Source organism: Leptinotarsa decemlineata, unplaced genomic scaffold (genome assembly GCF_025532065.1).
Source record: "Leptinotarsa decemlineata unplaced genomic scaffold, Ldec_3_MD MMD2_P_RNA_scaffold_5, whole genome shotgun sequence".
NCBI classification, from domain to species: Eukaryota; Metazoa; Arthropoda; class Insecta; order Coleoptera; family Chrysomelidae; genus Leptinotarsa; species Leptinotarsa decemlineata.
In genome coordinates, this window is record NW_027412532.1 from 10,843,560 (window position 1) to 10,860,257 (window position 16,698).

General features: G+C 34.4%; 2 protein-coding genes across 3 annotated transcripts; one reads left to right on the forward strand and one right to left on the reverse strand.

Annotated features, from left to right (window-relative positions):
* Positions 1–722: 722 nt before the first annotated feature.
* LOC111511422 (uncharacterized) lies at positions 723–2,385 on the reverse strand. The gene is made up of 2 exons (XM_074186781.1): positions 2,355–2,385; positions 723–2,192 (listed from the first exon to the last, which is right to left on the reverse strand). The coding sequence occupies exons 1-2, from the start codon at positions 2,383–2,385 to the stop codon at positions 1,861–1,863; spliced, it is 363 nt and encodes a 120-aa protein (XP_074042882.1). The 3' UTR covers positions 723–1,860.
* A 5,368-nt stretch (positions 2,386–7,753) lies between these two features.
* On the forward strand, positions 7,754–16,216 carry Gr83 (gustatory receptor Gr83). Of its 2 annotated transcripts, none has more exons than XM_023167435.2 (2): positions 7,754–7,943; positions 14,888–16,216. In XM_023167435.2, the coding sequence occupies exon 2, from the start codon at positions 14,915–14,917 to the stop codon at positions 16,100–16,102; it is 1,188 nt and encodes a 395-aa protein (XP_023023203.2). In that variant the 5' UTR covers positions 7,754–7,943; positions 14,888–14,914; the 3' UTR covers positions 16,103–16,216. The 2 variants fall into 2 exon arrangements, with proteins under 2 accessions (XP_023023203.2, XP_023023202.2); XM_023167434.2 differs by lacking the exon at positions 7,754–7,943 and adding an exon at positions 14,579–14,824.
* The last annotated feature ends 482 nt before the right edge of the window (positions 16,217–16,698 follow it).

Consider the following 16,698-nt stretch of genomic DNA (forward strand, 5'->3'; position numbering starts at 1 on the left):
TTAGTTCCGCAATTGTCGAAGTCATCAGATCGTAGGTGTCACTGGGTCCTAAAATTCTGTATCCAGCCGCTTCATTGGCTAAAGAGTCAGCAATGCAATCACCTTAACTCCTGTCGTGCCCTTCAATCCACCTCAGGATAATGTTATTACCTACCGAGGCTCTGGCTAAATGTTGGCAGAATTCTAGAACTAGCCCTAAGGTAACAAGTTGCCTGTTCAAGGCTAATAGGGCTTGTCTACTATCACTGCAGATTGTTAAGTTTATGCCAGAAATTCCTTTTTAGGTTATTTTTTTTTGGGATGATTGAGATACCCGCCAGTTCTGTTTGAACCACGCTGGCATTTTTTCCAATTCCCACTTAATCCTTAGGCTTAGTGATCTGGAGTAAACTCCGCATCCTGAGCCTCGCTCAGTCGAAATATTGTGGTATCATATGATCCATTGATTAGTTTAGAAAATGTTGCAATCAATAAATCTCTTCAATTGGATGATACGAATATTGATGAACTGTTTGAAGTTTTCAGAGATATAAGGAATGAATCAATATCTGATTATGATAAAATTTCATTCAAAATTATTGAAAATCTTCTAAGGGAAGCGCTCAAAACTCACTGATCAATCTTTCAGTTAGAAATGGCATGATTTCATCTTTTCTAAAGGATGAACAGAACAATAACAGCACACATGATGCAGGATTATTTTTCTTGGTTGAGGTGTATTCCAATAGGAAGAAGGGTCGTTGACAAATTGTGAAAACGACTTAATATTGGAATGAATACAGGTGATTCAGAGGAATCGGTTCTCGGTCCCATTTTGTTCTTGTTGTATATTAACGATTTGGTGTCGCCGACGTCACCAATATATTGTGGCATAGAGAATATAATCAATAATATACTCAATGAGACAATAGCTCATGATATACAAAAAACTGAGTCTTGGTGTGACTCCAATCTACTCTCTTTCAATATTTCCAAAACAAATAATATGACTTTTGAATGCCCACTTCATAAATCATCTGAAGCAAGTGGTATCATTGAAAACAGGGATTATACTTAATTTCTGGTATTGTATATATGTAGACGGTAAACTGAAATCTGACACTTAAAAACAAGATGAAAAGACGAATTTCCACCGGCTGTTATGCAGTGAGAGTTATTGCTAGAGAACTGGCAGTTTATACTGCAAAAACAGCATATTACGTTTTGGTAATCCCACTTAAGGTACGGTATACCTTTTTGGGGTGTGTGTAGCTCTAATTTGTTGGAGTCCGTACTTGTATTACTGAAGAGAGCTATACGTTACTTGTGTAAAGCTAAACCTCAGGACTGCATGAGTCCCGAAGTTGTAGTTTGTTTTATTCTGGAGACAGTGTGTTGGATTGAAATACATCTGACGAAACTTGAGGTCACCACCTATAACTTATCAGAGCTTACGCAACAATTTAAAATGACTATGACTTGTTACTCTCTGGTGAAGGATTCCTCATTTTACAATGGTGTCAAAATGTATAACCATCTGCCGAATATCACTAAAGAGACACATATTGATACCAATCAATACAGAAGAATAGTTTAAGAAATTTTGAGTATTACACCCTATTACAGTTTCGCATAGTTCTAAACCGACCATTTTTAACCTAGCAAGTTTCATGTGTGTTTTTTCAACCATTTTTTGTTGTTTCTTATTGTTCACTTATATTTTCATATTCATACAGAGAACTCAATCCTCTTGTGTTTGTCTCTTTATCTTTCCCTTCATCTTTCTCTGCCCCTTTCTCTTTCTTTTCCTCTTTCTCTTCCTCTTTGTCTTTCTCTTTGTCTTCGTCTTCTTCTTCCTATTCCTAATCCTCTTTTCTGTTCCTATTCCTTTTCCTTCTTCTCTGCCTCTTCCTCTTTCTTTTCCTCTTCCTCTTCCTCCTCTCCGTTTTCCTCAATATCTTTTTCTTCGTCTTCCTCTTCCTTCATCTTTTCCTCTTTCTCTTCCTCTTCCTTTTCCACTTTCTCTTTCTCTACATCTTCCTCTTTCTCTTCCTTGTCTTCGTCCTCGTCCTCGTCATCGTCATCGTCATCGTCCTCTTCCTCGTCCTCGTCCCCACTTATCCCTTCCTCCTCCTGCCCGCCCCACCTCCCACATCCTCCTTTTCCCCTTTTCCACCACCTCCACTCCTCTTCTCCCCAGCTCCTCTCCTCTCCTTTTCTCCCATCTCATCTCCCCTCCTCTTCTCTAATCTCCTCTCCCCTCATCTTCCACCTCTTTATTTTGTTTTCCTTTTCGTTTCTTCTCTTTTTTTTGTCTTTTTTTCTTTCCATCTCTTCTCTTCTATTCTTTCTTCTCTTTTTTTTCTCCCTTTTACTTTTGAGAGATATTGGGTGTGAATTTGGCATGTTATGGATTTAAATTATATCCGTACCGTAATTTTTTGTTGATTCACGTGCACGTGCACGAACGAGTCACATATAGGTTAAAGATAACCAAGGTAAAAACTGCGCAACTTGGCCTAACACTGTAACAATAATGCCTTCATTATCGGCTGAACGGCAGTATTATCTGTTATTAACGCTATCAGTTTTGAATATTCTATGTAGCAATTACAATACGTTTTGTGTCATACAGATTCGCCCGAATGCTTCCCTTTGATAACATGACCTTTTTAATTTTAATAGTTTTGTTCGTTGTACAATTTCACGGCTCCAATTCGCTCTTGAAATGTATAAACAAATCTTTATGAAACTAAACTAATAAATGAAATAATACTTCAAGTTCAAACAGGACAAAAAACAAATGGTTCGAGATATATGGAGTGGAACAAACTCCTCTGTAATCATATGAATTTCTGAATCCGTATGGCAGGAAATGAAAAATAGTTCTATTTTCATTCCAAATTGAATAATTTTCAGTTGAATACATTTCAGGACTATACGAAGGCAGAATTGTGTTCAGTTTCCATCTTTTCAACATTCAATATTGGTTTGAAGAAAATTGTGATGATTGAACGAAAGATGGAAGGATGATCGAAGAAAAAAGAACAGGGTGATAGTTAAAATGCTTTGATGACACCAGCCCCTTCGCCATTTGGTTATATCTGCTTTTGCGTTTGTTATTGATAATTATTTGCTAAACGAATGAAATAGATAAAGTTTTTCTGTATAAGTCAATTTCGAATGAAGCTTTTTTCCACCATTTGCATTTCAATCTTCATTCTGAACCTTGATTTTTTTGGTATAACAATATATAAATCAGCTAGTGGAATTGTTGGAAATATTCAAAATAGAGGTAATGAAATTTTACTTCAGAAGTTTTTTAACCAGACCAGCAAGTTATTTGGTTCAATTTCCTCCACTGTTGAATTCTGAATTTCATGATTTTTTTATATTCGATTCATTTCAACATTTTCAATTTTAGACGCCTGATAACCCAAGCATTCTAGAAATGAATATCTACATCCCGAATAACTTCTTGTCCAAACTGAAATATATTTTATTTGAATGAAATGCGGCTATCCTGTTTTTCTGATCGTTTTCGTTTTCTTGGATCCAGTTATGTGGTAAACTCTGTAAAAACTCGAATGAAATCTCCTACTGACTGTAACAGCATCATAAGGCAAAAATAGATAAAAATTTATTTTCCAAAAATTTAACGTGAAGATGGCAAAATACTGGAACGTACGTTGTTGACAATACTCAGCTATTTTTTTCCATTGATCTTCTTGGTCTCTGAATTATTGATTTATTACGCCTCTGATTCAAGATACATTTGAAAATGAAAATAGGTTAAAGGAGATTCTGGTACTCCTTGGCGAAGTCTAGCTCAAAGCAACTCTAACTCAACCAACAAGCACCACTCCATAATGCACGCGAACATACAAAAATAAGACAATTAAATGAGAAACGTAAATAAAAATAATAATTTGTGATTACATATAGAGAAAGTTGATAAATAATGAAATTTAATTGATCTGTTGTTTATTGATTTGTCCAAAGAGCAAAAGTTGATATTATTGACTATCATATATATAATTTTCATATTTGTATTTGAATTTCCTGATATTGAATCTCTTCAATTGCTCGGGCAATGAAATAAAGAGTTTTACAGCACCAAAAAGAAATGATCTATGAAACTGTGCAGTGCGATCTTGTGGCATAGTTCATTTGTTTTTGTGTCTAATGTTTCTTGAGTGAATATTTTCACGCAGAATTAGTTTTTGTATTAAAGGGGTAGAATGGGGCAGGGTAATCACTTCATGAACAAAACAACCCGAATGATGAATCATACGGTTTTTCATATTGAGCCAGCGGGAGTTTTAAAAGGATCCAGAAATTGAATCATACTTACAAAGTCCATAAATTAGGCGGCAACAGCAATTTTGCACTTTTTATATGAAATGGCTTAGCACCAAACTATCACAGAGCATTCTTTTTAGAGGTTGGCTCAAAATAAAACGATCACAGTATAACAGTTTCAATGACATATAAGCTTTCTTCATTAAATTTTTAATGACTAGTGAATCCAAGATCAGTGTCAAGCATCACCCCTGAGTTTTCAGCTGTATTGACAGGAGTCAAGATAGTATGACCTAATTCTAAATAGAAATTGTTTTCTGCAAATTTACGATTCTTCTGTGATCCAAAATGTATCATAATTGTTCTATTAGGATTAATTTTCAAATCATGTTCACTTGATAGTCCATTGATCAGATCAAGATCAGTGTTGAAGATATTTTGTGCCTCAGCATACTCATCGATTTTAAAGTGCAATTGTATGTCATCAGCATACGCCTGTATTTTACATTTCTTGATGGACGAGATAGTGTCAGTAGTATAAATGATGGAAAATAAAGCCTCCAAAATGGAACCCTGTGGTACTCTTGATAGAATATCAAGAGGTAAGGAGTGATGACCATCAACAACAACTTTTTGAGATTCACCAAGTAAATAAGACCAGATGAGAAATAAGGCAGCACTATCAAAATCATAATATTTAAGTTTTATTGAAATCAGCTCATGATTGATGGTATCGAATGCTTTCGGAAAATGTGCACCAGAGTGCACATTTGCAGAGACTTGGACAGTCGGAAGACAGCCGATTTGTTTGTATGGTGAGTGGTCTTTCAGGTCAGATGGTAAGAATTCGGCAGAGCCGAACCTAACCCAACCTAACCTAACCTAACCAGAGTGCTAATCATTCCCTTATCAAATTCCTCAACAATGTTTTGTGTGACAGTAGCAAGAGCTGTAGCCGTGCTAAAACCATGCCTAAAATCACATTGCGATGGTGATAACAGATTATTGGTATTGAAATATTCATTATTTCGTAAATAAATATCTCTTTAAAAAATTTTACTCATTGTTGGGAGTATACTGATAATTCTGAGATCAAAATAACTAGCTGAATCATTATTTTTGGGAATTGGTTTCCCAACGGCAATTTTCCACAAGTCTGGAAAATATGGACGTTCAAAACAAGAATTGATATGTGTAATATATTCATCTATAAACGGGCTACAAAGTTTCAACACTCTGATTGAAATATTATCAACCCCTGAAGCTTGACTTTTAATATCATTCAGGATTTTATGAATAGCTTCTTCAGTAGCGAATCGAAATGAAAAGTTATCTTGCCTGATTGAATAATTATTGCTAAAAAATTTTATATTTTCATCACAATTATCAGAAACATTTTGTACGAATTGGGCAAAATAGTTGTTTATTTCATCGGGATTCGAGAGGTGATTGGGTAATGAATATTGTTTTTTTGAACGAACATTGAGGTTAGAAAGAGCATTCCAGGCTTTGCGTGGTATTTTTTCAGAATAGACAGACTTGAGATATGTCCTTTTTTCGGTTCTAACTATTGACAAGGTATAATTTCTCAATTCTGTATACTCCATACGATCATTAACAGATTTTTTTTTTTTAATTTTCTGAAAGGCTTTATCAAGTTCTTTCATAAGAAGTATGAGATTTATATCTATAGAAGAGAGACAAATCTGCAACCTTTCTTCGATCAAGCTTGCGAGTGACGTTCTCTTCTCCCTTACCATAGATCTTATTAGGGCGGACATAAAAAACTAGGTTGCGAAAGAATACTACTTTCAAATTTCGTGATCTTAAACATATTTTCAGTGAAGGTATTGCGTTTTTTACCGCTGAAAAATGCAATAATTGCGCAGGGCATGATAAAGGAGAAATGAAAATGTCAAGGTTAGATCATCTTATGAATGATTTAGATGACAGAAATCTGTTTATAATTATTCTTAATGATGATTCTTTCAGAAGCAGTTCTTCAGCATCGGTCCAAAAGGTCAACAGGATTCATTATTTTACTTTTTTTTAATTTATACGCTTAAACGCCATTTTGAAATCAAGAACTGTTTACCCGTTTGTCGTGCTGAGATAAAATGGCCCAATTTTTTTGTAGTTCATTAAATGTTGAATACACGAAATTGTCTATATATATATATATATATATATATTTAATATTCCTGATAAGATTTTCAGAAAGTGTATACTGTTTTACTCGCGAGAAATGTTCATTACTCCCTCGAATCATTCACGATAGACTCCATTCTCACAATGAAAGCAAAATATCGCTCGCTTTATTACCTCCGTATCCACTTCAACCGGATATTCAACCCGCGTGAGATTTATTAGTTTCTTTATCTCCATCCAGGTCAGCCCGAAAGAATCCATACTAATTGATTAATGAATAATTACAGGTATTCAATTCGGGTGGGTAGGCAATCGATTCGGACTTTCCCACGAATCGTAGCACTAAAACACTAGAAAGCTCCAACAATAGCGTTACTTTTGACATGTCCACGCCCGGTGTCTCACTCGTTCCATTAGCAGATAGACCTCGGAGATATTTTGAGCTCGTCGACAATGGACGATTCTGCAATTCAGTTCCGATAATAACCTGGGAAAGTATTTATCATTCACCTTCCCAGCGTGCCGGATGAAAGGTATTCGGAAGGCGATGTTTTTGTGAACCCTGGTAGCATCGTATACAAGGAGACCTCAATTGGAAGGAAAAAATTTTATATTATTCGTATCACTTGGAGTTGGCTTTCACTACAAAGTTGTATCAAATACAATGAACAGGGTACGCAGCACTTTCACTGAATCAAACTCCCTGACGATTACTAGTTAGTTTTTTCTGACTAACCTATTATGTTTTCAATGAATTGATGAATGTAGCCATTATAAAGTGGAAGCAGAGTCGTAGCGAAAAAAAAAAACCAGGGGGGGGAGGAAATCCAAATTTTCCCAATCCCACCAGCAAAATTTCCCAACTTTCGAAAAAATTAAAGCCGAGGGAATCGTTACTACTATAATATATAAAAATAATAATAATAATAATAATTGTTTTTGTTGACAAAATGTACAACATATAGTAGATATAAAAAAACAGGCAGTTGTTAAATGATATCCTACATTCAACCGTCTTCATAACAATAATTACAAATTAATTCTCATCATTAACGACAATGAAAAAACAATAAAAAAATAGAAAAATGTTAACTAATAGTTCGCCTACAACTAACATTACTGCAGTTTCGTCATTTCCAAACGAATACAATCCTCTGAAATTTGTTGGCCTGTGTCATCCATAGTTTACGAATTGAATTTGAATGAACAATCTGGATATAAGGTTGACTATCCGACTCGTGGTGGAACAGTACTCTCGCCTTTTCCTTATCACTTTAGATTGAGCACCGAACGTAAAGGATATAATTGCCTACGATTATTGAAGGAAATATGGTTTTCTACTCACATATAACTTATGGCTTGGATTCACATTCACTTCAACAATAAGTTTTCGTTTTATAAAAACACAATAATGCCTAACCTAAACTATGCAATGGTCAAATACTAATGGTTTATAATTGAAATATGATAATTGAGTGAGGTGTGATAAGTCAGTGTGCCATATCAGATCTAAGGTACGTAATTTTACGTTTTTCATGAATGAACCTTTTTCCTGAAGTACGAAAAATCGCTCACTAGCAGCGCTAGTAGTTCGGTAGGGACAAACACTGCCTAATCCTCATATAAACATATGGTAAAGTACAATTAAAAAAGAATGTTTTTAACAGAAGCAGATGTTCCTGGAGCAAAACTAAAATTTGCCACTGTAAAAGATAACAATGTTGGATTAAAACTTTGGCTTGCATGCCGTAATTTAAAAGAAACTGAAAAAGAAAAGTTAATTAATAGACAGGTTAGTATACATACTCTAGTAAAAGAGTAGCGGTAGATTCAAACTGTAATAAAAGAAATTTAAAATAATTATGAATTTCAGATTTATTTCCGAGTGAAATATGAATTGAATATAGATGGTAATGAAATGAATTCAATCAAATATAATAAATGAATATAATTTAATAAACGATTGAGGTTATATCTCATTCTAATCAATGGTAATTAACTATGAAAAATTTACTATTCATTTAATGTTTAGAGCATACATATAAATATTCATTTATTTTTTTGTACTCTCCTCGAAGCATGTATCCATTTCTTACATCTGACCTCATTAATATGACGTTTTATAAATGGTATAAAAACACATTTTCTTCCGAATATCGATTATCCGACGTATAATTCGCAAAACAGCAATGCTTTGTTAACATTATACTAGCACAAAATAATTTTTGATATCAGATTTATAATTTTAAATAATAAATTAATATTACGTAAATAACACTGTTTTACATGTGAATAGTTTATGTTTGTCCTTACAGTGCTGCCTCTCGTGACACGTTCGCTGTACTATTCTCAGGAAAAAGGCTCATTCAAGATTCAAATGATGATTTCTTGTTAGGTGGATAATATCCACCTATCCAATATCCAATATCCTTAATTCATATCAAAATATTGATAATGATATATTAACCAACAAGTGGGAAATGTGGTTACTACTCCCGAGAATGTATCGTTCGAGCCAGTACCGATAATTTTCCGCTAGTAGAATACTATACTTTTTCTATAACTTAAATCAGAAATATTTCAAAAAACTTTGAATGAGAGTAATATCAATAAATTCCAAAACACAAAACAAAAATCAACTTGGAAAGTCGTTCAAAAATATTGCATAGTTTTGATATTTGACTCAATTCAAAATGGTTCGGGAATTCAGTGTCTTAGAATGAAAATCTGTAGGCGGTTTAAATTGAACTCACGGACATTGCAATACAAGTGGAAGTTCAAATTGAAAGGGATATATTTTCAGAAAAGAAAGAAATATAAAAAGACCTAAGTGGATAATGGTGTTATGTCATATTTTTGGAAAAATTGATCTTATTTATTTTTTGAGCCCCCAGGTTCTAATCTAACTTTTTAATAGGTAGTACATATCTAAAACTACATATATGAAAAAACTGTCAGTTGATAAAAGTGGTATGCCGCATAGCATACTCACCGTTTCAGTGTATGAAAGTGTCATGTCACAAATCTAGGACATAACACCTTTATTTCCTAAAAAACGTACGGTTGTGTGGTAGGCACGAGTTATGTTGCAGTGACATGTCACTTTTGAGGGTATGTTTCATAAATTGCGTGCATCTTATCTCCACATAATTTTGACCAATTAGTGAGTTGATTTGTGTTTTATATTTTAAATATGATGGAGAATAGAGGCCAACGCATTCTTAGATTATTGTGTGAAAATCAAAAGTTGAATTCTGTGAGAAAAAGGTAAGATTTTGATTAGTTTTTCAAGTGTTATAATTTGAAACAATACATTATTGTCTGTAGACGTACAATGTAGTTCGAATACTACATTCAACAAAAATGTACAAAAAGTGAGCAGCTTCTTCAAGAGAGTACACAAAAGCCATCTACTTCAACAGACTTGATAAGTTAATTTTGTCAATTTTTTTTCTATTTCATTTCAGATAGTACTAGAAAAAACCTTTAATTTTAGATATAGCAGAAAGCGACGAACAGGAATGCGTTTCATCAATTTATTCTTTCAGATAATTCGGATTATTCTAGTAAAAACTCAGATTTTGATGATGATTATAAAAAAGGTAAAGACAATACCATCTGTTTAAGAAGAGAAAATGTGAAGAAAAATATTTTTTGACAAAAAATTGATACTAAAAGTACTCCAGATAATGTAGACGTGGAAAATGAATTGAATGAAGTTCATGTATCTGAAATTGAAAATGATGCAGATGAAAATGAGATCAACACTTGTGAAAATGAAAATATTTCCCTCAAAAAGTTGCATGTTACTGGCGAAGGAGAAATGACATACAGTGATAAATCACAGAAACACTATTCACACAAAAAAAATGAAAACAAACAGTTTTTATTTGCATTACTTAACGTAAGGCAGATGCACCATATCTACATAAAGGAATGTAAAGAAAAAAACTTGAAGACATGTTTCTATGTATCGTCATATATTCGAAACAAGATTTAACTTTTCATTTGGTCACCCCAAGAGCGAAACGTGTAGCTTTCGAATCTCAAAAAATTGACAAACAAAAACTTTCCAAGAAAAACATAGTCTACATCACTATGTATTTGCAACAAACTATGCCTCTGCCCAAGCTATCAACCTCATCTTATTTAGGACAAATGTGGCTATGAAATTTTGGGACACACTGAATTACCTATTTGGGACAGAAATCATACTTCTTCACGTGGACTGAGGATGTAGCCAATAGAGGCAGCAATGAAATCGAAAGTTGTCTGTTTCGGTTTTGTAAAATGCTTAAAAAAAATATCCAGAAACAAATAAATTGATTGTATGGTCTGATTCGTGTGCCGGACAGAATAAGAACTTCGTGATTCATGGCCTATATGAACATTTGATTTCAAATTGCTTTTTTAAATTAATCACAAGTTCCCGGAAGTAGGTCATATCTATCTTGATTTTGATAGGGACTTTGGCCGTATCGAGAAAGTTATTAGAAAACATCAAACCATTTTTATATCTCACCAATATCGTGACATTATAAAGTTATCAAGTTCAAGAAATAGTATTTGTGGAAAAATCTTTCTATAATTTCGAAGAGATCCCAGAGAAACTATATTTATTTAAAAAGCAAAAGAATACTCTGAATGACAAAACTAACCTTTGATATGATGTAAAATGGATGGGAGTGAACGAATTTGGCTACTATTATTATACAACATGTTTTCATGATTATACACCATTTCTTCCAGTTGATTTAAATAAAAAAGGTGCTTCACAGAAGTGAAGTAAAACCAACTGGACTCACACAGAAAATAGGCGGTTTGACTCTTGATAAGCTACAAAATTTAAAAAATCAGATCAAATTTGTTGAGGAAGAATACATGTGGTTTTACCACATGTATTCCTCCTCAAACCCAACATGAAAATCCCAAAAAAGAAGAGTAAAACATGTTAAATTTTTTAATAACCAGCTTTTGTGTACTTTTATAAAAGCAATAAACAAACAGTAGTATACTTGACTCTTTTATCCATATAAACCAAACCTCACTTTATATTTAAGTTTGGTGAATAAAGGTGCTATGTACATAAAACTCTATTTTTCTCGTAAGTTACAACTTTTTTACAAATCAAAATTTATTGAAATGAAAATAATGATTATATACCCATTTAATAAAACCGCAAGCTAAAAGTTAAAGTGAAACAAAAAAGTTCCAAATCAAAACGGTTTATTACTATTTAATCAAAACTTCAGTTTTGTGACATAACATCTTTATGCATTCAGGTCATACTCTTCACAATGATTTGCAGAATATGTTTGTATCTGAAAATAACTTCTATGCATGATCTACACATGTTTTCAGATAGTTCATTTTATACTCATTCATTTTCTTATTTCTATCAGAATTTTTTCACATTTATCAATCAATCAATCAATCAATTTATTTGCTTATTATCGATATAACAGATTTAGCATTGTCAAGGTAGATGAATATAATACAAAACATACACATTAATACATACACAATACATACACATTAAAAAGGCAAAGCATTAAAACTTGCAGTCGAAAAATTCACCATCTCATATATGGTGGTAGATGGTTGAAGAGCCTTATCGCCATAGTAAAAAAGCTTTTATGAGTAATTGCCAGTCGATGTTGTGGCATAAGAAGATTGTGGCCATTTCTGGTCAAATATTTTTGGTTGCGGTTAACTTGATATAGACAAGACATTGAAATATTTATAGAGCCGTAATGGTTAATATATTAAATTTTTTAAATAGAGGTCTACAGCTGTCAGTTCTTTTTGCTCTTTCCAGGATTCTAATAGCCGAATATCCTTTCCCAATCAGTCGGAAGTCCCCAAAAAACTAATCCGTATGACAGCTTAGACTGAAAGCTGCTCTCGAAACATAAGAGGGAACAAATTCATTGATTCTACGAAGCAGGACAAGAGTGCTGGACAGCTTAGTAGAGAGATCTTTGATACTTTATAGTACAAATATGGTGGAATAGGATGCCAAAAACCTTACTTTTACAATGAGCAAGAGTCCTCTCGCTTTTCCAGAAGTTTCCCAAAAAAAGCTAATTATTTGCTTACCCTCATGTATGAGGGTTTGCTGGCCAAACTTCGTTGCTGTGGCTTGTCGAATCATTTCTGTGTATGGCTCTTTAGCTTCCTGAAAGAAAGTTCCCTGCAAGTGGCCGTCGATTGATATCTCTTGAATACTTTCACCATCAACGCTGGTGTTCCCCAGGGATCCATATTTTCTCCAATACTCTTTTTATTGTATATCACCCACTTACTGGAAAAAACAAAAATCCAATATATTGCTTTGCTGACGACAGCATATTTGTTTCGTCATTCCATTTGGATTCCAGGATATCGGTGACGGATGCATATCTTCATCGGCAGCAGGAGGTTGCATATCTTAATGGGGATCTGAAAGTGATTTCGAATTGAGGTGGAAGTAACCAGAATCAATTCAATGCCACACAAACCCAGGTATCGATTTTCTCCAAGAAGATAAATGTCTCCGAACTGGATATAATAATGTCAGGTCAGACAGTTTCGCTTTCTGTTTCGATAAATTTTTTGGGGGTTGAAATGGACACCAATATGTCTTGTCACAATCATGTCGCTGGAATTGCAAAGGCTGCTTCTCAAAAGCTTGGAACACTGTTCCGAACCAGTAAATTATACACACCTCTGCAATTTCTTTGAAGTATTATTCTCATGTATGGAGCTCTGGCACCCAATCATACCATGAAGTTGCTGGATTCCATCCAGAAAAGAGCCATCCACCTGATTGGAGATGCAAATATCATATGCAACCTTGATAGCCTGAAACACCGAAGAAAAGTTGGAAATATTCAAGTATACCTACTTCTATAGACGTCGTCGTCCTTCTTCTTGCAGACTCACGTACATAAACAAAAATATCAATAAATTGAAATGTATCTGTCCCCCTCTGGTGGTAACCATTTTAATGTGAGGGCCCTTCTGAATGAGAAAATATATCGTCATTCCTAGATTTCTCCATATTTATCCAAAACACCCCATTTGTTTGTTGAATCAGCCATTCGAATCTGAAAAATGTTCGAAGCTAAATGAACATGAATCTGAACTGAATTCTTGGGAAACATCCTGTACGTGTATTCATGTAGAGTATCGAATATGACATCTTATGATTTAAATATTTTGACGTCTGTCAAAATAAATATAGCTGTTTGCGATTGAGGCGTTGTTCACGAGTAAATATTTGGGTTTTGAGCAAGAAAAATAATTATTTTACGAAACGTTAACCATCTTTTTATTGTATATCAACGACTCATTGAAAAAATCCAAGAATTCAATATATTGCTTTGCGACGACAGCACACTTGCTTCGTCATTCCATCTGGATTCCAGGACATCGGTGGCCGATGTACATCTTCACCGGTAGCAGGAGGTTGCATATCTTAATTAGGATCTAGAGGTAATTTCGAATTGGGATGAAAGTAACCAGGTTCAATTCAATGCCAGGGAGCGGTTTTCTCCAAGGAGATGAATGTCTCCCTACCGGATATAATAATGTCAGGACAGACAATTCCACTTTCTGCTTCGATAAGTTTGTTGGAAGTAAAAATGGACACCAATATGTCTTAGCACAATCATGTCGCTGGAATTGCAGAGCTTGAAACACTGCTCCGAACCAGAAAATTGTACACACCTTAGCAACTTTTGATGCTTCAAAAAGCTCAGATCAGACCATTTTTGGAGTATTTTTCTCATGTATAGATCTCTGCTCCTAAGCATACCTTGAAGCTGCTGGATTCCATCCAAAAAAGGCCATACGCCTGATTGGAGACGCGAACATCACTTGCAATATTGATAGTTTGATACATCGAAAAAGGGTGGGAGATTTGAGAGATAATATCACGGAAAGTGTTCAAGTGACTTTTCACACATTTCATTCCATCAAGAGCGTTACATATCAGAAATACGCGACGGACTGTGGCTGCTCATAGTTCCATCAAAAAATGTCTTTCAATGAATGATAATCAATCTTCCAATATCTATTGAGTTTTCATATCACTAAATTGTACAATTGAAATCTAATTTTTTAACGCCAAAACTCTCCATAAAACTTTGAACTTTCTTGAGTTGGTTTGAGAATGTTAGTTAAAAATGTCTGGTATTTGTATTCACACAAATGAATTATAATTTCTATAGATCTTCATTTGAACAAAAATATAAATCAACTATTCAAACAATGTATATCGTTCATGAATTACAACAGTTTCAAAACAAATCATAAAACAATAACTCTCTGTCCTGTATTTTCTTCCTCTGACAATCTGACAGAACAGAAACGTGAAAGACGTCACAGTATTACTGGAAATTGTGATTTCGATGTAATTTTTGAAACTCATTCTTGCATTTTTCACACACTGACTAATCCAAATGATTCATTACAGAACAAAAAATCGGCCACCGAGACAACAATGGACGAGAAACCTAAAACCCGAACATCAAAGCCTTTGCGATGGACATTGAAAACAAGAATCAAAAGTAATGGACTAAAACGCACCATAACCGGACTCTCCCTAGTAGCATACTTGGCTTTCAGTGTATACACAGGAGTCCCTTTAATCCTGCTAAACACTTTGATCATCCAAATGAAATGCTTCGATGAAGTGATTATCATAGCTTATAGCAGAAAGAAAATACCGGACATTCCCCACTTCAGGACGCTGAATTGGTATTTCGTCATCACCGCTAACTATTTCTTCTCAGGGGAAACCCTCGCTCAGTATCTCGAAGTGTACGTGAAAAAATATCGTTCTCTCCAGCTGCTCGTCACGTATCACAGATTTATTTCATTTTGTTTGTATTTAGCGGGAATCATCTGGTTTCTGGCGTTAGTTCGAAGGAATAGGCAAAACGCTAGGCATCTGTTCGGTCTATTCTTCTGGACATTTTTTCTCACAGTCTTATTCTGCCTACAATCTCACTTGATTGTGCATACCATCTTCGAAGGTATGATATGGTGCCTAGTTCCTCTTATGCTCGTGATAATCAACGATGTCTTCGCCTACGTTTTTGGGCGTCATTATGGAAAAAGGCAATTGATAAGTTTGTCCCCTAAGAAAACCGTCGAAGGATTCATCATGGGTGGCATCAGCACGTTCGTCCTGGGAGCCCTATTATCCTACCTTTGCTGCAGGGTTCAGTACTTAGTTTGCCCGGTGAAATACGTGGAACAAAATGATAGCATAGTCTTGGACACTAACTGCACCCGCAGTCCAGTGTTCAAAGTGACTGAGTATCAGCTGGGAAACAGTGGAATTTCATTCAATACATATCCTTTCATACTGCATTCCTTTTCTTTGTCATTCTTCGCCAGTGTAATAGCACCTTTTGGAGGATTCTTCGCTTCTGGTTTCAAGAGGGCCGTCAATGTTAAAAATTTTGGAGATACCATTCCTGGACATGGGGGGATAATGGATAGGTTCGATTGTCAGTATCTGATGGTGACGTTTGTCAATGTTTATGTCAGTACATTCATAAGGACTCCGTATGTTGACCAAATTTTCCAAAAGATTGTGAGTTTGAGTGAACAAGAACAGTTGGAGTTTTATCACTCGTTGAAGGAGTTTTTATATAGTAGTAACCTAAAAAACATTCAGTGACCGATTTGGTTCAAAAATAATTTTTCCTGTTTGAGATTGGTTCATTTCAAACTATCATTGTGTTCTGAACTAGTTTATACTAAGTGAAATAAAAGAAGTGTTGAGAAGAATTCATTATCCTCGTCTTTGATTTCTGGACAATAATATAATGAAAAATTGAAAAATAGAGCAACAGGGAGATACAGATGGCACTGATATTCTAACGATACACCTTTGCACTCAATTACACATTTTGCAAATTGATTGCTGTCTGAATAACTCTGTTTTTCCAAAAGCGTGGAAACAAGCTCAGGTTATACATTTACCCAAGAATTTAAATCCTGCAAGTTTAAATGATACCAGACCAATCAGTATACTCTCCACTTCATCTAAAATTTTTAAGAGGATTTTTGAAAACCAAATTTGAAAACATTTATTGAAAAACGATATTATTAAAAAACAATCTAGTTTCAGGCCAGGTCATAGCTGCACTTAGGCTCTTTTAAAAGTTACGGATAACATAATCGATCCTACTGATGAAGGAAAAGAATGTGTTTTGATATCACAAGATTATTTTAAGAAATTTGATAATCTCAATGACAGAATATAACAGGCAA

Coding starts and splice junctions, on each gene's coding strand:
- LOC111511422 (XM_074186781.1), bottom strand. CDS start 2,385: ATGCCAAATTCACACCCAATATCTCTCAAAA. Junction 2,193..2,354: donor ACACCCAATATCTCTCAAAA/GTAAAAGGGAGA, acceptor ATGGGAGAAAAG/GAGAGGAGAGGAGCTGGGGA.
- Gr83 (XM_023167434.2), top strand. CDS start 14,696: ATGAATTACAACAGTTTCAAAACAAATCATAAAACAATAACTCTCTGT. Junction 14,825..14,887: donor CTGGAAATTGTGATTTCGAT/GTAATTTTTGAA, acceptor GATTCATTACAG/AACAAAAAATCGGCCACCGA.